Source organism: Salmo salar, chromosome ssa12 (genome assembly GCF_905237065.1).
Source record: "Salmo salar chromosome ssa12, Ssal_v3.1, whole genome shotgun sequence".
Classification (NCBI taxonomy): Eukaryota; Metazoa; Chordata; class Actinopteri; order Salmoniformes; family Salmonidae; genus Salmo; species Salmo salar.
In genome coordinates this window covers 92,874,261-92,896,982 of record NC_059453.1, presented here as the reverse complement: position 1 = coordinate 92,896,982, position 22,722 = coordinate 92,874,261, and the positions used below count along the sequence as shown (strand labels likewise).

At 43.6% G+C, this 22,722-nt stretch overlaps 2 protein-coding genes across 4 annotated transcripts; one reads left to right on the top strand and one right to left on the bottom strand.

Annotated features, from left to right (window-relative positions):
• Positions 1 to 1,406: 1,406 nt before the first annotated feature.
• Positions 1,407 to 7,286, bottom strand: LOC106566159 (elastase-1). The gene is made up of 8 exons (XM_014134020.2): positions 7,069 to 7,286; positions 6,750 to 6,853; positions 3,693 to 3,793; positions 3,374 to 3,499; positions 2,456 to 2,592; positions 2,145 to 2,287; positions 1,691 to 1,840; positions 1,407 to 1,506 (listed from the first exon to the last, which is right to left on the bottom strand). The coding sequence occupies exons 1-8, from the start codon at positions 7,106 to 7,108 to the stop codon at positions 1,495 to 1,497; spliced, it is 813 nt and encodes a 270-aa protein (XP_013989495.2). The 5' UTR covers positions 7,109 to 7,286; the 3' UTR covers positions 1,407 to 1,494.
• A 1,307-nt stretch (positions 7,287 to 8,593) lies between these two features.
• LOC106566160 (elastase-1-like) lies at positions 8,594 to 22,369 on the top strand. Of its 3 annotated transcripts, XM_045691955.1 has the most exons (8): positions 8,594 to 8,843; positions 12,558 to 12,661; positions 13,217 to 13,317; positions 15,152 to 15,277; positions 20,140 to 20,276; positions 21,092 to 21,246; positions 21,548 to 21,697; positions 22,004 to 22,369. In XM_045691955.1, the coding sequence occupies exons 1-8, from the start codon at positions 8,804 to 8,806 to the stop codon at positions 22,013 to 22,015; spliced, it is 825 nt and encodes a 274-aa protein (XP_045547911.1). In that variant the 5' UTR covers positions 8,594 to 8,803; the 3' UTR covers positions 22,016 to 22,369. The 3 variants fall into 3 exon arrangements, 1 of the variants encoding a protein (XP_045547911.1); XR_006758108.1 differs by having other exon boundaries at positions 21,092 to 21,697; positions 21,917 to 22,369; XR_006758109.1 differs by having other exon boundaries at positions 8,782 to 8,843; positions 21,092 to 21,697; positions 21,946 to 22,369.
• The last annotated feature ends 353 nt before the right edge of the window (positions 22,370 to 22,722 follow it).

The following is a 22,722-nucleotide window of genomic DNA, read 5'->3' as shown; positions in this document are numbered from 1 at the left end:
AATAGGTCCACAGACGACGCAATCGCAATCACACTGTACCCTGCCCTAACCCATCTGGACAGAGGAATACCTATGTAAGAATGCTGTTCATCGACTACAGCTCAGCATTTAACACCATAGTACCCTCCAAACTCGTCATTAAGCTTGAGACCCTTGTTCTCGACCCCACCCTGTGCAACTGGGTCCTGGACTTTCTGACGGGACGCCCCCAGTGGTGAAGGTAGGAAACAACATCTCCACCCTGCTGATCCTCAACACTGGGGCCCCACAAGGGTGCGTTCTCAGCCCTCTCCTGTACTCCCTGTTCACCCACGACTGCGTAGCCATGCACGCCTCCAACTCAATCATCAAGTTTGCAGACGACACTACAGTGATAGGCCTGATTACCAACAACGACGAGACGGCCTACAGGGAGGAGGTGAGGGCCCTCAGAGTGTGGTGTCAGGAAAATAACCTCACACTCAACGTCAAGAAAACAAAGGAGATGATCGTGAACTTCAGGAAACATCAGAGGGAGCACCCCCCCATCCACATCGAAGGGACAGTAGTGGAGAAGGTGGAAAGTTTTAAGTTCCTCGGCGTACACATCACGGACAAACTGAAATGGTCCACCCACACAGACAGCGTGGTGAAGAAGGTGCAACAGCACCTATTCAACCTCAGGAGGCTGAAGAAATTTGGCTTGTCACAAAAACACAGATGCACAATTGAGAGCATCCTGTCGGGCTGTATCACCGCCTGGTATGGCATCTGCTCCGCCCACAACCTTAAGGCTCTCCAGAGGGTAGTGAGGTCTGCACAACGCATCACCGGGGGCAAACTACCTGCCCTCCAGGACACCTACACCACCCGATGTCACAGGAAGGCCAAAAAAGATCATCAAGGACAACAACCACCCGACTCAAATCTCTAGCAACTTTAATAAAAAAGATTTGATGTAATAAATGTATTACTAGTCACTTTAAACAATGCCACTTTATATAATGTTTACATACCCTACATTACTCATCTCATATGTATATACTGTACTCTATGCCATCTACTGCATCTTGCCTATGCCGTTCGGCCATCACTCATCCATATATTTATATGTACATATTCTTATTCATTCCTTTATACACTTGTGTGTAAAAGGTAGTTGTTGTGAAATTGTTAGATTACTTGTTAGATATTACTGCATGGTCAGAACTAGAAGCACAAGCATTTCACTACACTCGCACTAACATCTACTAACCATGTGTATGAAGTCATCTAGAGTGTATATAAACATTGGTACTGCCAAGGGGAAATCTATTCAAAACTGTGCTCATGTTTAACCCGGATCTGATCAATTTACATATGATATCTTAAAGTGGAGAAAAACACTGAGATAGATTTGACTTGTTACACATAGACAAGACAAAAGGTTTACTGCACATTTTTACATTTATTTAACTTTAAGAGCAGAATGTGAATGAAATTGAGCTGGGTTGTGCTCGATGACCATGTTCCCTTTCAACCCATGATCTGTAGAGGAAAGGACAGAAAATAAATTAGACCAGCATTTCGACATTTGCCCAAAATACAGTCAATATTGTTACTGAGACGGACACCAATTTGACAAATTAAAATGTGCATAACAATGCCATAGACAAGCTTGGAGAGAAATAAAGTAATGTTCTTCTCCTGTCCCTAGCTATACAGGACGTACCCCGTTCATCCAGCTGATGTAAGCAGACACACGGGTGAAGACGGTGGGCTTGCGGTTGGCGTTGCAGCCGGCACTGGAAACGAAGCTGGCAATACCGTGGACATAGTACTGACCGTTGACCTGGCAGTTCAGGGGGCCGCCAGAGTCTCCCTACAATGATGAAGAGAGAGAGAGAGCTTCATCAGGACTGAGACCAGGGCAAGATACATACAACACGTCAATGATTTGTTTTTCTGTTCTAAATATGTAAGCAATGACATAATTTAAACTATAAAAAAATATAAACTACATTGCATTCAATCAAAAACATGTTGTAGTCCTCAGCAGTACACCACTAAGAGAATTGGTAAGATGTTGGAACAAGAGAGAAAGGGTTGCAGGTTCAAACCCTGGAACACCCCCACCCCAATTGACTGCAATATTTAACCCAATTATTCCATTAGACTGGTCTTACGTTGCAACCAGAGTTGGCTCCGCCACCGGCACAGACCATGGTGGTCTTGACGGTAGATCCCCACCAGCTAGAGCTGGAGCAGGTCTGGTGGTCAACACTGGGTAGCCAAGCCTGCTTCAGGCTGTTGGACAGAGGACCGCCGGCTATAGGAAGGACAGGGGACACGTTAGAGGAGATAACAGGATGGGAATCATATGGCTAGATCAACTTCTAGAAAAAAAAACTATAAACTAGACATAAATATAAATGTACAAATATTAACCCAAAACCATTTACAAGTTCAGTGACTGTTAGCTACTTATGCAACTCACTGGAGGTGCGTCCCCATCCGGTGATGTAGCAAGGGTTGTTGTTGGGCAGGATCTGGTCAGAGGGAGGAAGAGCAGCCAGCTGGACAGCAGAGTTCAGGGAAGCCTCGGTGTCCAGACGCAGCAGAGCGATGTCATATCTGAGGGTTAGAGGAACACAATGTCATATCTGAGGGTTAGAGGAACACAATGTCATATCTGAGGGTTAGAGGAACACAATGTCATATCTGAGGGTTAGAGGAACACAATGTCATATCTGAGGGTTAGAGGAACACAATGTCATATCTGAGGGTTAGAGGAACACAATGTCATATCTGAGGGTTAGACGAACACAATGTCATATCTGAGGGTTAGACGAACACAATGTCATATCTGAGGGTTAGAGGAACACAATGTCATATCTGAGGGTTAGAGGAACACAATGTCATATCTGAGGGTTAGACGAACACAATGTCATATCTGAGGGTTAGAGGAACACAATGTCATATCTGAGGGTTAGAGGAACACAATGTCATATCTGAGGGTTAGAGGAACACAATGTCATATCTGAGGGTTAGACGAACACAATGTCATATCTGAGGGTTAGACGAACACAATGTCATATCTGAGGAACAGAAGCACATGTCTAGGAGGCTTCATTTTCAGCTCAAGTCATAAATCTTTCTTACATACTCCCTCCTGACCTTCTTCCTGTTCTTTGGTGCTTCAACCCTAACACATCTACTTAATACTAGGATCATTCTCCAGTTTATTATAAACATACTACAGAACACTTATTTTTAAGATCTAATAAAATGGTATCGTTAGAATCTGTCAAAAATAGAGACATTTAACTAATGTAGCTAAATTCAAACCAATTATTGACGCAATTTGAACTTCTTTAAACTAAAATAAAAACTTGATTCCAAATGAATTCCGTACCCTCCAGCGACGTTGTTGGAGTTCCACCCGTTGTGGATGAAGACTTTGTTGACGGTCATGATCTGCTCTTTACCCTCGTTGCTGTTCAGGTTGTGCTCTCCAAGAACCACACGCCACGTCCTCTGGCTGAAGACACACACGTAAGCAATAATACAGTTAGGAAGTTACTTCCATATCCTATAAATGGCATATTTGAATCAAAATTCAAAAACCTTGCTATTTATCTTGTATAATGTATTTGTATCTGTGTATCATTTATTTGTGTAATGTTAACTCTTGGAAAAATGTAGTTATTCTATAACGTCTTCCTTTGTCCAACCTGTCCACACAGTGAGCAGCAGTCATGACCCATCCTCTCCTGATCAGACTACCTCCACAGGTGTGGTAGTAGGAGCTGCCAGACTTGTACTGGAGAGATATCTGAGGACAAGAGAGAAAGAGAGAGAGGTGAGAGGAGGATGTTAAAGATGAGAAGACAAGGCCTCCCAAGTGGCGCAGCGGTCTAAGGCATTGCATCGCAGTGCTTGAGGCGTCACTACAGACCCGGGTTTGATCCCGGGCTGTGTTGCAGCCGGCCGCGACCGGGAGACCCATGAGGCGGCGAACAATTGGCCCAACGTCGTCCGGGTAAGGGGAGGGTTTGGCCCGGGGGGGCTTTATTTGGCTCATCGCACTCTAGAGACTCCTTGTGGCGGGCTTGGCTCCTGCAGGCTGACCTCGCTCGTCAGTTGAACGGTGTTTCCTCCGACACATTGGTGCGGCTGGTTTCCGTGTTAAGCGGGCGGGGTGTTTTGAAGCGTCATGTTTCGGAGGAAGCATGACTCCACCTTCGCCTCCTAAGTCCGTTGGGGAGTTGCAGCGATGAGACACGATCGAAATTAGGGAGAAAAAGGGGGGTAAAATACAAAAAATAACTACTAATAATAAAGAAATAAAATGAATAGAGCATGCACAATCTCCTATACTATTCCAATCTATCTGACCGTCATATTGGATCTACACAATGCATTTCTATCTGAACGTTCTGTAAATGTCCATTCTGCTGAATGTCCATTGCCCAGGTGGGGACACCTAAACCACCCGATGGGGACACCTACACCACCCGATGGCGACACCTACACCACCCGATGTCACAGGAAGGCCAAAAAAGATAATCAAGGACAACAACCACCCGAGCCACTGCCTGTTCACCCCGCTATCATCCAGAAGGCGAGGTCAGTACAGGTGCATCAAAGCTGGGACCGAGAGACTGAAAAACAGCTTCTATCTCAAGGCCATCAGGACTGTTAAACAGCCATCACTAACTCAGAGAGGCTGCTGCCTACATACAGACTCAAATCTCTAGCCACTTTAATAATTAAAAATTGGATGTAATAAATGTAGTCACTTCAAACAATGCCACTTTAGCCACTAGTCACTTTAAATAACGCCACTTTATATAATGTTTACATATCCTACATTACTCATCTCATATGTATATACTGTATATACTGTTTACTGTATTCTATACCATCTACTGCATCTTGACTATGCCGTTCTATACCATCAGTCATTCATATATTTTTATGTACATATTCTTATTCCTTCCTTTACACTTGTGTATATGAGGTAGTTGTGAAATTGTTCGATTACTTGTTAGATATTACTGCATGGTCGGAACTAGAAGCACAAGCATGTCGCTACACTCGCATTAACATCTGCTAACCATGTGTATGTGACCAATACAATTTTATTTTATTTTAGGTGTACACAATTAAGTCAAACCAATTAAACAATTATATTTTGTACAGAGAAGTATAAATAAGTTGTGACGCTCAACTACTGTATGACTAACGTTCAACGGGCCACTAAAAAAGGTTGAAAGCTGCAATTAATTTTATAATGCCTGAAAATACTGCAGAGAAATTCAAAGCCATTTACAAACAGGAAGTTGGATGCTTTGCAAAAAATAACCCCGAAACTATTTGTCCCCCTGAGGGTATGTTTTCTTGTTTCAAACACACTGTGACTATACCATCTTTAAAGGGACCCTCTGAGGGTACGTTTTCTTTGTTTCAAACACACCATCTTTAAAGGGATAGTTTAGTACGGATACAAACTAACCCAATTTTCCACCTACGTTGGCTGTAGCTGATTGAAGAAGCTAGTTTTGGGATATTTAGTTTCCTTTCAACGTTTCATAGCCATATTTTGTTGCTGTTAGCATTCTCAGTAACATTTAACATGAACATGTTGTTGTGCCTGTATAATACAACTCTAATTACTTTTGACGCAACATGCAGTCACATAATACATTGGTCATTGCATTTTAATTGCATATCAATGAGCTGAGAGTTTTAGTAACCGGAGTACACAAGAAGAATAGTGACTGTTCCTCATTCCACTTGTGATAACTCCATTATTATGGAGAGCAAATGTCCAAAGTCCTATGTAACGGTGTTGCTAGTGCAATAATGCTAAAACTCACTACACATGTTTAAGAACTGGAAGTCAAGAGTAACTAGGTTATCTTATGCCGCTCATATCTTATGCCGCTCATGATCAACATTTATTTTGTTAGTCATTTTTGAAGCTGCAAAAAGTGGTCTACTCCAATGATTATAAAATGTTGTTGATGTTGAGGGGATTCAATGTCCCTCGTTTATTTAATTCAAGGCTATAGGCTATATTAAGATTCATGTCTAAGAGCCCTCCAAACCATCTGCTGATTATCATATATTTACACTAATTCAACTAACTATTGTAGTGTTTGGTTCTTCATCAAAATATTTGGCAGCCATCAAATACATATTTTTTTTGTGGGGGGGGGGTTTTCAAATAACTTGCATATATTAAAATACCTTCAAATATAATTGGGTTTTCTGAGAGGTATTCAAAACACTTTCAAGTATTATTTGTTTTTCTGAGACCTGTATTTGAATATCAAATGCAATCAAACAATTGCATTTTAGTTGAAACTAAATAAAGTACAACTGAGTGTACAAAACATTAGGAAAACCTGCTGTGGGAAGCATTGGAATCAACATGGGCCAGCTTCCCTGTGGAACGTTTTAGACACCGTGTAGATCCCATGCCTCGACGAATTGAGGCTGTTCTGAGAGCAGAAGGGGTTGCAACTCAATATTAGGAAGGTGTTTTTAATGTTTTGTATACTCAGTGTATATTCAACTACCTTGAGTATTTGTAAGTTAGTATTTTCAAATATACTACAAAATACAACGTTTTTTTCCGCCTAGGTCTGCTGCTCAAAGTTTAATTCAAGTAACATGTCTCAACAGTAATTTTTTGTGTCACAGCCAACTCCTATGACAGTGGAGTATCGAAGAGTTTGCTGAAGCACATATAATACAGTCCTGGGATCAGGCTAATGTTTTACCTGCCAGGGCCAGGAGTTGGGCTGAGCGACCTCACCACCCACAACTCTCTGCTCAAGAACATCTTCCAGATATCTGGGCTGGGGAACCAGATCCACAGCCAACACTGCAGGAGGTTACAAGGGGGGGGAACACACAGCTAAAGTAGATTTCTTCTGGATGCTGTATGTACTACTCAAAGAGAGAGAGAGAAAGAGATACAAGGAAATTAAGAAAATGGGGAGGGAGGATGAGAGTCTGAATAAGAAAAGTGAGTGAGAGTGAATGGGGGGGGATAAAAAGGCAGACAGAGAGAGTGTCTGGAAGAAGTTCAGTTCTTACCCAGGACTGCGAGAGCGCTCAACAGGACGAACCTCAACATGTTTTCAGTCTGTTAGTGTCAGTCTTCCCTGATGGAATATTTCTGTCGCTGTTTTATACCCTCAGGAGGCAGGACACCCCAACTGACCTCCTCCTGTCTGGTTTGGCTCGACCAGGGTGTAAGGGTGCGTTCCAAATCCCTATTCTGTGCACTAAGTGGGAATAAAAGGTAATTTGGGATATAGGTGTACTGTACTTTCAGATTGGCAACACAGGGTGTTGAATGGAACTGCTGCAGCTGTTATTATCAGCACAAGATAAGCAAAAGGCAAACAGAAAAAGGCACATGTCACGTCCTGACCAGTAATAGGGGTATTTTGTTATTGTAGTTTGGTCAGGACGTGGCAGAGGGTATTTGTTTTATATGGTTTGGGGGTTATGTGTATGTAGAGGGGTATTGTATTTATGTGTTCTGGGGTTTTTGGTATATGTTCTGGTGTTGGTGTTCTAGGTTTTTCTGGTTTGTGTATTTCTTTGTGTTGGCCTGGTGTGGCTCTCAATCAGGAACAGCTGTACATCGTTGTTGCTGATTGAGAGTCATATTTAGGGAGCTTGTTTTCACCTGTCTGGTTGTGGGTAGTTGTTTTTGCATTGCTTATAGTATAGCCTGCAAAACTGTCGTGTTTCTCTGTTTTCTTGTTTTTCCGTGTTCACGTTTATAATAAATATAATGATGAGCACGCAACCCGCTGCACCTTGGTCTAATCACTACGACAGTCGTGACAGCATATGAAAAACAAACCCGAGGGTTTACAATCTTGACAATAAACCACATTGGAGCCTTTATTGAAGTGTACAGAGTATTTCAAACATTTCATAAAATCTTTTATTTGCTCTCCAACACCTTTAAAACAGTAATATTTTCCAATAATTACACAAGATAAGGCAATGATCCTGGAAAAATCCACTGTACAGTAATACAGCTGGATCTGCTAACCCTAACCCAGGTACTGTAATACAGCTGGATCTGCTAACCCTAACCCAGGTACTGTAATACAGCTGGATCTGCTAACCCTAACCCAGGTACTGTACTGTAATACAGCTGGATCTGCTAACCCTAACCCAGGTACTGTACAGTAATACAGCTGGATCTGCTAACCCTAACCCAGGTACTGTACTGTAATACAGCTGGATCTGCTAACCCTAACCCAGGTACTGTACAGTAATACAGCTGGATCTGCTAACCCTAACCCAGGTACTGTACAGTAATACAGCTGGATCTGCTAACCCTAACCCAGGTACTGTACTGTAATACAGCTGGATCTGCTAACCCTAACCCAGGTACTGTACTGTAATACAGCTGGATCTGCTAACCCTAATCCAGGTACTGTATGTGAGGTGAGGTGAGGCTAGGCCAAAGACCTTGGACAGTGAGATAATGGTGGGACAGAACACAGGTGGTTACCTGCCGCCACCCTGATGTTGTACAAACACCTACACCTACACCACAGCCAGTCCGGACCAGACAGGTAGGTTTTCCAGAAATCCTGGGTGGAGTATTCCCTCCTAGCTTATTCTCTCCTGATTCCAGGAATCCTCCAACCAGGATTCTGGGAAAACTGTGACATTTTGGGAAAGTTACCTGAATTTTGTAACCATAGATAGATCAGGTTGGGTGTTCTGAGACCTCCTGCCTCCTGAGGGTATAAAACAGGGACAGGAATATTCCATAAGGACAGACTGACAGATTGAAAACATGCTGAGGTTCATCCTGTTGAGCGCTCTCGCAGCCCTGGGTAAGAAATGACCATCTCTATACTCTATCTCCTTGAAGAAATGAACAATCTCTATACTCTATCTCCTTGAAGAAATGAACAATCTCTATACTCTATCTCCTTGAAGAAATGGTCATCCCTACACAGAGTATTTATTCACCCTCTGATTGAGACTAATAGACTAGATTTAGATTTTATTAGCATCCCCATTAGCGACATCTATTCTTCCTGGGGTCTGACACAAACAGAAAAAGACATTACAAACAAAAATACTTTACAATTTACATACAGTACATTTCAAAACATTAACATAGACATTACAGACTTACACGCATATATAAATAACTACTTCAAGTATACATATGCCTTAAATAGGTTACATATGGTTTAACTAGGTTACATATGGCTTAACTAGGTTAACTAGGTCAACTAGGGGAGAGACCATACATTATACATATTCCTTAAATAGGTTACATACGGCTTAACTAGGTTACATATGGCTTAACTAGGTTACATATGGCTTAACTAGGTTAACTAGGTCAAATAGGGGAGAGACCATACATTATACATATTCCTTAAATAGGTTACATACGGCTTAACTAGGTTACATATGGCTTAACTAGGTTACATATGGCTTAACTAGGTTAACTAGGTCAAATAGGGGAGAGACCATACAGTTTACATATGGCTTAACTAGGTTACATACGGCTTAACTAGGTTACATATGCCTTAACTAGGTTACATATGCCTTAACTAGGTTAACTAGGTCAAATAGGGGAGAGACCATACAGTAAACATATGGCTTAACTAGGTTACATACGGCTTAACTAGGTTACATATGCCTTAACTAGGTTACATATGCCTTAACTAGGTTAACTAGGTCAAATAGGGGAGAGACCATACAGTAAACATATGCCTTAACTAGGTTACATATGCCTTAACTAGGTTACATATGCCTTAACTAGGTTAACTAGGTCAAATAGGGGAGAGACCATACAGTAAACATATGGCTTAACTAGGTTAACAAGGTCAAATTATGGGAGAGACCATACAGTAAACATATGGCTTAACTAGGTTAACTAGGTCAAATTATGGGAGAGACCATACAGTAAACATATGGCTTAACTAGGTTAACTAGGTCAAATAGGGGAGAGACCATACAGTAAACATATGGCTTAACTAGGTTACATATGGCTTAACTAGGTTACATATGGCTTAACTAGGTTACATACGGCTTAACTAGGTTAACAAGGTCAAATTATGGGAGAGACCATACAGTAAACATATGGCTTAACTAGGTTAACTAGGTCAAATTATGGGAGAGACCATACAGTAAACATATGGCTTAACTAGGTTAACTAGGTCAAATAGGGGAGAGACCATACAGTAAACATATGGCTTAACTAGGTTAACTAGGTCAAATTATGGGAGAGACCATACAGTAAACATATGGCTTAACTAGGTTAACTAGGTCAAATAGGGGAGAGACCATACAGTAAACATATGGCTTAACTAGGTTAACTAGGTCAAATAGGGGAGAGACCAGTGGACTGCAAGGTCTGAGCTGGGGGGGGACAGTAACCTCCTACAATTCTACACATTTTGCCATGGTGCAAAGACTTAAATGTGCATTTTTATAGCTAATCTCATGCTAATGTGCCTTCAGAAAGTATTCACCTCCCTTGACTTTTTCCACATTTTGTTGTGTTACAGCCTGAATTTAATACAGATTACATTTAGATTTTTGTTTGGGTCACTGGCCTATACCATAATGTCAAAATGGAATAATGTTTTTAGAAAATTTTACAAATGAATTGTCTTGAGTCAACAAGTATTCAAACTCTTTGTTATGGCATGTCTAAATAAGTTAAGGAGTAAAAATGTGCTTAACAAGTCACATAATAATTTGGATTGAATCACTCTGTGTGCAATAATAGTGTTTAACATGATTTTTGAATGACTACCTCATCTCTGTAACCCCACACATACAATTATCTGTAAGGTCCCTCAGTCAACCTCTACTTTGAGACAAACATGCATACTGGTGACAGCTTTTTCTAGGTCCTTCTTTGCAGCACTTGACAATATCACCCGGCATTAGTCAGGATTAGATCAAACTAGAGCCTGCAGGACTTGTTTCATCAACTTTGTTGTTAAAAAAGTTGAGCATCTCTTTATCACAGACAGACCTCTCCCCAATCTTTACAACAATTGAATCAATATGCCTTGACCGTGACAATTTACAGTCTAAGGTGACACCAAGAAGTTTAGTCTCCTCAACTTACTCTACTAGCCACGTCATTCATAACCAGATTCAACTGAGGCCTACAACTTAGGGAATGATTTGTAACAAATACATTGCCTTTAGTTTAAGATATGTTCAGGACTAGTTTATTACTAGCCACCATTGACGTCACCAGAGCCGGGCTTACGGGCTTCAGACACCGAATGATTTTATCTCAGCCCCGAGTCTTTTGGTCCCGACTCAGGCTGGGCCACTCAAGGACATTCAGAGACTTGTCCCGAAGCCACTCCTGCGTTGTCTTGGCTGTGTGTTTAGGGTCGTCGAAGGTGAACCTTCGCCCCAGTCTGAGGTCCTGAGCGCTCTGGAGCAGGTTTTCATCAAGGATCTCTCTACACTTTGCTCCATTCATCTTTCCCTTGATCTTGACTAGTCTCCCAGTCTCTGCCGCTGAAATACTTCCCCACAGCATGATACTGCCACCACCATGCTCCACAGTAAGGATGGAGCCAGGTTTCCTTCAGACGTGACGCTTGGCATTCAGGCCAAAGAGTTCAATATTGGTTTCATCAGACCAGAGAATCTTGTTTCTCATGGTCTGAGAGTCTTAGGTGCCTTTTGTCAAACTCCAAGCGGGCTGTCATGTGCCTTTTACCGAGGAGTGGCTTCCGTCTGGCCACTAGTCCACCATAAAGGCCTGATTGGTGGAGTGCTGCAGAGATGGTTTTCCTTCTGGAAGGTTCTCCCATCTCCACAGATGAACTCTAGAGCTCTGTCAGAGTGACCATCGGGTTCTTGGTGACCTCCCTGACCAAGGCCCTTCTCCCCCGATTGCTCAGTTTGGCCGGGCGGACAGCTCTAGGAAAAGTCCATTTAAGAATGTTGGAGGCCACTGTGTTCTTGAGGACCTTCAGTGCTGCAGAATTTTTTTGGTACACTTCCACAGATCTGTGCCTCAACACAATCCTGTCTCGGAGCTCCACAGACAATTCCTTCGGTCTCATGGCTTGGTTTTTGCTCTGACATGCACTGTCAACTGTGGGACCTTATTACAAGTGTGTGCCTTTCCAAATCATGTCCAATCAGTTGAATTTACCACAGGAGGACTCCAATCAAGTTGTAGAAACATCTCAAGGATGATCAATGGGAACAGGATGCACCTGAGCTCTATTTCGAGTCCCTTAGCAAAAGGTCTGAATACTTATGTAAATAAGTTATTTCTGGGTTTTTTTATATACATTTGCAAACATTTCTAAACCTGTTTTCACTTTGTCAGTATGGGGTATTGTGTGTATATTGCAAAGATTTTTATTTATTTATTCCATTTTAGAAAAAGGCTGTAACGTAACAAAATGTGGGAAAAGTCAAGAGGTCTGAATACTTTGGCTCCCTGGTCTTTAACGGTTTTTCTGTAGGACACAGTGGCTCCCCGGTCTTAAACCACTTTTCTTTCATTTTTTCTCTCTCTTTAACTGTATTTCCTCTGTCCCCAGTGCTGTCTGAGAATCTGGTTCCCCAGCCCAGATACCTGGAAGATGTAGCTGAGGAAAAAGTTGTGGGTGGCGTGGTCGCCCAGCCCAACTCCTGGCCCTGGCAGGTAAAACATTATCCTTTGGGGCGTCAGGTAGCCTAGTGGGTAGAGTGTTGGGCCAGTAACCAAAAGGTTGCTGGATCGAATCCTCGAGCTGACAAGGTGAAAATCTGTTGTTCTGCCCCTGAACAAAGCAGTTAACCCACTGTTCCTAGGCCATCATTGAAAATAAGAATTTGTTCTTAACTGACTTTCCTAGTTAAATTAAGGTTAAATAAAAAATAGTCTCCCATAGCCTGATGGAACCAGCCTGATTGCTGTGATCACCATTCTGTGAAGTAAAACAGGCTGGTTCCACCAGTGAAGTCTCCTGTGACAGCCTAGCTGATTTGATTCTGGGTGTCAACATTAGCCTGCGCCCAGATCTTTCTGTTCTTCAGCCAGTTCCTCTGTACTAGAGGAGTTGGCCACGGGACCCGGGATCTGGCAAGGAAGTAGCTGCACCTTATAGTTTCATACATATTTTTTTGTAAATATGTTTTGTTCTAAGTCTCTCCTCCCTTCTGCTTCTCATCTTTAACATCCTCCTCTCACCTCTCTCTCTTTCTCTCTTGTCCTCAGATATCTCTCCAGTACCAGTCTGGCAGCTCCTACTACCACACCTGTGGAGGTAGTCTGATCAGGAGAGGATGGGTCATGACTGCTGCTCACTGTGTGGACAGGTTGGACAAAGGAAGACGTTAGATTTTATAGTGAAACTCTGAAACCTCTTGACAAGATCGCTTGGCGTTAGGTTAACGCTGAGATCTGCTATAGGTAACACAGCGCCCCTGGTCGCCCCGGGCTCATTTGATAAACATAATTTTTTATCAAACGGAGAACATGAGCTTCCAGCGTTGTGATAAACAAAAGTCCTACTCTGCAGTTCTATCGAGCATGCAATGATGTGCAAAGATGTAACGATGTGCAACGATGTGCAATGATGTAACGATGTGCAACGATATAACGATGTGTAATGATGTAACGATGTAACGATGTGCAACGATGTAACGATGTGTAACGATGTAATGATGTAATGATGTAATGATGTAACGATGTAACGATGTAACGATGTGCAACGATGTAATGATGTAACGATGTGCAACGATGTAACGATGTGCAACGATGTAATGATGTAATGATGTAACGATGTAACGATGTAACGATGTGCAACGATGTAACGATGTGTAACGATGTGTAACGATGTGTAACGATGTAACGATGTGTAACGATGTATCGATGTGTAACGATGTGTAACGATGTAATGATGTAACGATGTGTAATGATGTAACGATGTGTAATGATGTAACGATGTGTAACGATGTAACGATGTAACGATGTTCAACGATGTAACGATGTGTAACGATGTAACGATGTGCAACGATGTAACGATGTGTAACGATGTGTAACGATATGTAACAATGTGTAACGATGTGTAACGATGTGTAACGATGTGTAACGATGTAATAATGTAACGATGTGTAATGATGTAACGATGTAACGATGTGTAACGATGTAACGATGTGACGATGTTCAACGATGTAACGATGTAACGATGTGTAATGATGTAACGATGTGTAACGATGTAACGATGTGTAATGATGTAACGATGTGCAACGATGTGCAACGATGTGTAACGATGTGCAACGATGTAATGATGTGTAACGATGTAACGATGTGCAACGATGTGCAACGATGTGTAACGATGTAACAATGTGTAACGATGTAACGATGTGTAACGATGTAACGATGTAACGATGTGCAACGATGCAACGATGTGCAACGATGTAACGATGTGCAACAATGTAACGATGTAACGATGTGCAACGATGCAACGATGTAACGATGTAACGATGTGCAACGATGTAACGATGTGCAACGATGTAACGATGTAACGATGTAACGATGTGCAACGATGTAACGATGTGTAACGATGTAACGATGTGTAACGATGTGTAACGATGTAAAACGATGTAACGATGTGTAACGATGTGTAACGATGTAACGATGTAACGATGTGTAACGATGTAACGATGTGCAACGATGTAACGATGTGCAACGATGTAACGATGTGTAACGATGTGTAACGATGTAACGATGTGTAACGATGTGTAACGATGTAACGATGTAACGATGTGTAACGATGTGTAACGATGTAACGATGTGCAACGATGTAACGATGTAACGATGTGTAACAATGTGTAACGATGTGTAACAATGTGTAACGATGTGTAACGATGTGCAACGATGTGCAACGATGTAACGATGTGCAACGATGTGCAACGATGTGCAACGATGTGCAACGATGTAACGATGTGCAATGATGTGAAATGAAGTGCAATGATGTCAGAGGGAAAAAAACGGTTATTTTAAGTGGCAGTTTCACCGCAACAGATTCCAGCTTTAAGATTTCTATAATATGTATGCATATGCTGCATAACTTCCTAACTGACTTCCTAAATGATTTCCTAACTGACTTCCTAAGTGACCAAGGTATTATTGCGTTTGTGTCTGTAGCCAGAGGACTTGGCGTGTGGTTCTGGGAGACCACCACCTGAACAGCAACGAGGGTAAGGAGCAGATCATGACCGTCAGCAATGTCTACATCCACAATGGGTGGAACTCAAACAACATCGCCGGAGGGTACGTACTGTTTTAAAATTTGAAAAATTGATTGTTTAAAGTCTGGAAAGGGTTACAAAGCCATTTCTAAAGTTTTGGGACTCCAGCGAACCACGGTGAGAGACATTATCCACAAATGGAGAACATTTGGAACAGTGGTGAACCTTCCCAGGAGTGGCCGGCCTACTGGAATTACCCCAAGAGCGCAGCGACGACTCATCCAAGAGGTCACAAAAGAACCCACAACAACATCTAAAGAACTACAGGCCTCACTTGCCTCAGTTAAGGTCAGTGTTCATGACTCAACCATAAGAAAGAGACTGGGCAAAAATGGCATCCATGGCAGAGTTCCAAGGCGAAAACCACTGCTGACCAAAAATAACATAAAGACTCGTCTCACTTTTGGCAAAAAACATCTTGATAATCCCCAACACATTTGGGAAAATATTCTGTGGACTGACGAGACAAAAGTTGAACTGTTTGGAAGGTGTGCTTCCCGTTACATCTGGCGTAAAAGTAACACAGCATTTCAGAAAAAGAACATCATACCAACAGTCAAATGTGGTGGTAGTGTGATGGTCTGGGGCTGCTTTGCTGCTTCAGGACCTGGACCACTTGCTGTGATTGATGGAACCAGGAATTCTGCTCTCTACCAAAGAATCCTGAAGGAGAATGTCCGGCCATCAGTTCATGACCTCAAGCTGAAGCGCACTTGGGTTCTGCAGCAGGACAATGATCCAAAACACACCAGCAAGTCCACCTCTGATTGGCTTAAAAAAACTAAATGAAGGTTTTGGAGTGGCCTAGTCAAAGACCGGACTTGAATCCAATTGAGATGATGTGGCGTGACCTTAAAAAGGCAGTTCATGCTTGAAAACCCTCCATGTGGCTGAATTAAAACAATTCTGCAAAGAAGAGTGGGCCAAAACTCCTCCACGGCGATGTGAAAGACTCATTGTCAGTTATCGCAAACGCTTGATTGCAGTTGTTGCTGCTGAGGGTGGCACAACCAGTTATTAGGTTACTTACTTTTTCACATAGGGCCATGAAGGTTCGGATAGCTTTTTTCCCTTAATAAATAAAATCATCACTTAAAAACTGCATTTTGTGTTTACTTGGGTTATCTTTGTGTAATATTTAAATTTGTTTGATGATTTGAAACATTTACCTGCCACTAACCACTAGACTACCTGCCTCTCTAACCACTAGACTACCTGCCTCTCTAACCACTAGGCTACCTGCCTCTCTAACCACTAGACTACCTGCCTCTCTAACCACTAGACTACCTGCCTCTCTAACCACTAGGCTACCTGCCTCTCTAACCACTAGGCTACCTGCCACTCTAACCACTAGACTACCTGCCTCTCTAACCACTAGGCTATCTACCTCTCTAACCACTAGGCTACCTGCCTCTCTAACCACTAGACTACCTGCCTCTCTAACCACTAGGCTACCTGCTGGTTACTAGTCCAACGCTCTAACCACTAGACTACCTGCCTCTCTAACCACTAGGCTATCTACCTCTCTAACCACTAGGCTACCTGCCTCTCTAACCACTAGACTACCTGCCTCTCTAACCACTAGGCTACCTGCTGGTTACTAGTCCAACGCTCTAACCACTAGACTACCTGCCTCTCTAACCACTAGACTACCTGCCTCCTCTAACCACTAGACTACCTGCCTCCTCTAACCACTAGGCTACCTGCCTCTCTAACCACTAGGCTACCTGCCTCTCTAACCACTAGTCTACCTGCCGCTCTAACCGCTAGACTACCTGCCTCTCTAACCACTAGGCTATCTACCTCTCTAACCACTAGGCTACCTGCCTCTCTAACCACTAGACTACCTGCCTCTCTAACCACTAGGCTACCTGCTGGTTACTAGTCCAACGCTCTAACCACTAGACTACCTGCCTCTCTAACCACTAGACTACCTGCCGCTCTAACCACTAGACTACCTGCCGCTCTAACCGCTAGGCTACCTGCCTCTCTAACCACTAGACTACCTGCCTCTCTAACCACTAGACTACCTGCCCCTCTAACCACTAGACTACCTGCCTCTCTAACCACTAGGCTACCTGCCTCTCTAACCACTAGGCTACCTGCCGCTCTAACCACTAGGCTACCTGCCTCTCTAACCACTAGACTACCTGCCTCTCTAACCACTAGTCTACCTGCCTCTCTAACCACTAGACTACCTGCCGCTCTAACCACTAGACTACCTGCCTCTCTAACCACTAGGCTACCTGCCTCTCTAACCACTAGACTACCTGCCTCTCTAACCACTAGGCTACCTGCCTCTCTAACCACTAGACTACCTGCCTCTCTAACCACTAGACTACCCTGCCTCTCTAACCACTAGGCTACCCTGCCTCTCTAACCACTAGGCTACCCTGCCTCTCTAACCACTAGGCTACCTGCAGCTCTAACTACTAGGCTACCTGCCTCTCTAACCACTAGGCTACCTGCCTCTCTAACCACTAGACTACCTGCCTCTCTAACCACTAGACTACCTGCCTCTCTAACCACTAGACTACCTGCCGCTCTAACCACTAGACTACCTGCCTCTCTAACCACTAGACTACCTGCCTCTCTAGTCACTAGTCTACCTGCCTCTCTAACCACTAGGCTACCTGCCTCTCTAACCACTAGGCTACCTGCCGCTCTAACCACTAGGCTACCTGCCGCTCTAACCACTAGTCTACCTGCCTCTCTAACCACTAGGCTACCTGCCTCTCTAACCACTAGGCTACCTGCCGCTCTAACCGCTAGACTACCTGCCTCTCTAACCACTAGGCTATCTACCTCTCTAACCACTAGACTACCTGCCGCTCTAACCACTAGACTACCTGCCTCTCTAACCACTAGGCTACCTGCCTCTCTAACCACTAGACTACCTGCCTCTCTAACCACTAGGCTACCTGCCTCTCTAACCACTAGACTACCTGCCTCTCTAACCACTAGACTACCCTGCCTCTCTAACCACTAGGCTACCCTGCCTCTCTAACCACTAGGCTACCCTGCCTCTCTAACCACTAGGCTACCTGCAGCTCTAACTACTAGGCTACCTGCCTCTCTAACCACTAGGCTACCTGCCTCTCTAACCACTAGACTACCTGCCTCTCTAACCACTAGACTACCTGCCTCTCTAACCACTAGACTACCTGCCGCTCTAACCACTAGACTACCTGCCTCTCTAACCACTAGACTACCTGCCTCTCTAGTCACTAGTCTACCTGCCTCTCTAACCACTAGGCTACCTGCCTCTCTAACCACTAGGCTACCTGCCGCTCTAACCACTAGGCTACCTGCCGCTCTAACCACTAGTCTACCTGCCTCTCTAACCACTAGGCTACCTGCCTCTCTAACCACTAGGCTACCTGCCGCTCTAACCGCTAGACTACCTGCCTCTCTAACCACTAGGCTATCTACCTCTCTAACCACTAGGCTACCTGCCTCTCTAACCACTAGACTACCTGCCTCTCTAACCACTAGGCTACCTGCTGGTTACTAGTCCAACGCTCTAACCACTAGACTACCTGCCTCTCTAACCACTAGACTACCTGCCGCTCTAACCACTAGACTACCTGCCGCTCTAACCGCTAGGCTACCTGCCTCTCTAACCACTAGACTACCTGCCTCTCTAACCACTAGACTACCTGCCCCTCTAACCACTAGACTACCTGCCTCTCTAACCACTAGGCTACCTGCCTCTCTAACCACTAGGCTACCTGCCGCTCTAACCACTAGGCTACCTGCCTCTCTAACCACTAGACTACCTGCCTCTCTAACCACTAGTCTACCTGCCTCTCTAACCACTAGACTACCTGCCGCTCTAACCACTAGACTACCTGCCTCTCTAACCACTAGGCTACCTGCCTCTCTAACCACTAGACTACCTGCCTCTCTAACCACTAGGCTACCTGCCTCTCTAACCACTAGACTACCTGCCTCTCTAACCACTAGACTACCCTGCCTCTCTAACCACTAGGCTACCCTGCCTCTCTAACCACTAGGCTACCCTGCCTCTCTAACCACTAGGCTACCTGCAGCTCTAACTACTAGGCTACCTGCCTCTCTAACCACTAGGCTACCTGCCTCTCTAACCACTAGACTACCTGCCTCTCTAACCACTAGACTACCTGCCTCTCTAACCACTAGACTACCTGCCGCTCTAACCACTAGACTACCTGCCTCTCTAACCACTAGACTACCTGCCTCTCTAGTCACTAGTCTACCTGCCTCTCTAACCACTAGGCTACCTGCCTCTCTAACCACTAGGCTACCTGCCGCTCTAACCACTAGGCTACCTGCCGCTCTAACCACTAGTCTACCTGCCTCTCTAACCACTAGGCTACCTGCCTCTCTAACCACTAGGCTACCTGCCGCTCTAACCACTAGGCTACCTGCCGGTCTAACCACTAGTCTACCTGCCTCTCTAACCACTAGGCTACCTGCCTCTCTAACCACTAGGCTACCTGCCGCTCTAACCACTAGTCTACCTGCCTCTCTAACCACTAGGCTACCTGCCTCTCTAACCACTAGGCTACCTGCCTCTCTAACCACTAGACTACCTGCCTCTCTAATCACTAGTCTACCTGTCTCTCTAACCACTAGACTACCTGCCGCTCTAACCACTAGGCTACCTGCCGCTCTAACCACTAGGCTACCTGCCTCTCTAACCACTAGTCTACCTGCCTCTCTAACCACTAGGCTACCTGCCTCTCTAACCACTAGGCTATCTACCTAGTGGTTAACCCATGTTAGGGTTAAAGTGCATAAGTACAGAATAGAAAGTTTAGGAGGAAGTGCAGAAATCTGTGAGAAAGATGTATAACCTTCTGTTCCTCAGGTATGATATAGTATATATCTTCTATTCATTAGATATGACATCGCCCTGCTGCGTCTGTCCACCGAGGCTTCGCTGAACTCTGCTGTCCAGCTGGCTGCTCTTCCTCCATCTGGCCAGATCCTACCCAACAACAACCCTTGCTACATCACCGGATGGGGACGCACCCAGAGTCAGTAGTAACCTATTATCTCAATGTAACATCAAATACATTCAACATTTCATTGTCTTTACATACAGGTCCCAGAGACTACCCATAACTAACCACAACCCTGAACTTGAACCCTGACACTAACAGAGCTAGCAGAGCTGGGTTTTTTGGGGGGTTTATACTTGGTCTTAAGCATGGAAGTGACTAACTAAACAGGTTAGCGTTTTTCGTCATGAATCTTGCTCTGTAGAGTGGTCACTAGCTGGAACTGAGTAATAAAATCTGATTTTAAAACTAACCCTAACCCCATTGATAACCCTAGTACCTAACCCTCATTATATCTTTTGTGTTTTTGTTCTACATTGTTATTTTTCAATATTTTATTGTTATTGATTATTGGATTGTTGGGTTTTGAGTTTGCAAGAAAGGCATTTCACTGTACTTGTGAATGTGACATTAAAACTAGAAGCTAACCCTAACCTTAAACTATGACCAAAAAGCCCATTTTTGTTTTTATGAATCTTTACAATAGCCAACTATTACTTTGCAGCTGGCCTATCTAAGGGGAAATCGCTCCGTTTTGTCTCCAGGACAAGACTCGTGACACTAAACGTCAACCTGCTACAACTAATATGTCATCTGAGACGACAGATGGTTAAATGTCATTATTTGGAAATGTTCTAATGAAACCATATTGAATTCTCATATCCTGTTCCTCTTAAATGCATCTCCTGTTCCTCACTATCAGCTGAAGTGATATATAACAACAATGGATAAATCTCACTATTTTTTTTTTATACATATTCTAATAAAGCATCCCCTTGTCTTTCCTATAGCTGGCGGTTCTCTGTCCAACAGCCTGAAGCAGGCTTGGCTACCCAGTGTTGACCACCAGACCTGTTCCAGCTCTGGCTGGTGGGGATCTTCCGTCAAGACCACCATGGTCTGTGCCGGTGGCGGAGCCAACTCTGGTTGCCAGCGTAAGACCAGTGTAATGGAGGGGAAGGGGAGAAGACCGATCGGTTTGGGATTTGAACCCATGACCCTGTGTCTGTCCCTCTAAAACCTTAAACGTTACACCAAGAGGTATGAAGATGATTTGTCTTGGTTTTACTGGATGCGTTTAATTTACTTTATATTTGTTTATCATTGGAATTATATCATAGTTTAGCTACATGTTTAGAAAATAAAAATAACCAGTGACTCTTTTTTGTTATACATAAATATGAGTAAGAATAACAAATTGGAAACTCAGTCCTGATGAAGCTCTCTCTCTCTCTTCATCATTGTAGGGAGACTCTGGCGGCCCCCTGAACTGCCAGGTCAACGGTCAGTACTATGTCCACGGTGTGACCAGCTTCGTTTCCTCTTCTGGCTGCAACGCCAACCGCAGGCCCACCGTCTTCACCCGTGTGTCTGCTTACATCAGCTGGATGAACGGGGTACGTCCTGTATAGCTAGGGACAGGAGAAGAACATTACTTGATTTCTCTCCAAGCTTGTCTATGTCATCTAATGTTATATTAGATGACATACCCAAGTTGGATGGCACATTGTTTTGTATATTTTATTTTGTAAAATTTGTGTCGCTGTCACAATATTGATTATTATTTGTGGGGCAAATGTCTGCGTCTATTTTAATTGATCTCCTTTCCTGTACAGATCATGGGTTGATCTCCTTTCCTGTACAGATCATGGGTTGATCTCCTTTCCTGTACAGATCATGGGTTGATCTCCTTTCCTGTACAGATCATGGGTTGAAAGGGAACATGGTTTTCGAGCAGATAGACAGAACCCAGATTCACCACTGACACTGCTCAACTACACCAACTACCCAGATTCACCACTGACCCTGCTCAACTACACCAACTACCCAGATTCACCACTGACCCTGCTCCACTACACCAACTACCCAGATTCACCACTGACCCTGCTCCACTACACCAACTACCCAGATTCACCACTGACCCTGCTCAACTACACCAACTACCCAGATTCACCACTAACCCTGCTCAACTACACCAACTACCCAGATTCACCACTGACCCTGCTCAACTACACCAACATTCTGCTCTAAAAGTTCAATAAACTTCATTGACTTTGGAGAAAACCTTCCCTCATGTTTACTTTTTACTGTTCATGTCAAATCCACCATGTCATTATTTATTTCACAGAATTGTGTGCGTTATGAGTGTAATTTTAGCGGGGTATTTTGTGACTATGCCAGCTTTATTTGAGAATGAGATGTGTTTGGTATTGGTATTTTATGAGGATCCTCATTAGCTGTTGCAAAAGCAGCAGCTACTCTTCCTGGGGTTCCACACAGAACATGAAATATAAACCAGAATGACATAATACAGAACATCATTAGACAAGAACAGCTCAAGGACATACATTTTTTAAAAGGCACACAACTGTACATATCAATACATACACACAAACTATCTAGGTCAAATAGAGGAGAGGCA

Bases quoted from the DNA above. Each gene is read 5' to 3' on its own strand.
- LOC106566160 (XM_045691955.1), top strand. From the start codon at position 8,804: ATGCTGAGGTTCATCCTGTTGAGCGCTCTCGCAGCCCTGG. The intron at 13,318-15,151 runs GTTGGACAAAGG...TTGTGTCTGTAG, and splicing joins GCTGCTCACTGTGTGGACAG to CCAGAGGACTTGGCGTGTGG. The intron at 15,278-20,139 runs GTACGTACTGTT...TCTATTCATTAG, and splicing joins TCAAACAACATCGCCGGAGG to ATATGACATCGCCCTGCTGC.
- LOC106566159 (XM_014134020.2), bottom strand. From the start codon at position 7,108: ATGTTGAGGTTCGTCCTGTTGAGCGCTCTCGCAGTCCTGG. The intron at 6,854-7,068 runs GTAAGAACTGAA...AACCTCCTGCAG, and splicing joins GAGCGCTCTCGCAGTCCTGG to TGTTGGCTGTGGATCTGGTT. The intron at 2,593-3,373 runs GTACGGAATTCA...TCTAACCCTCAG, and splicing joins TCCAACAACGTCGCTGGAGG to ATATGACATCGCTCTGCTGC.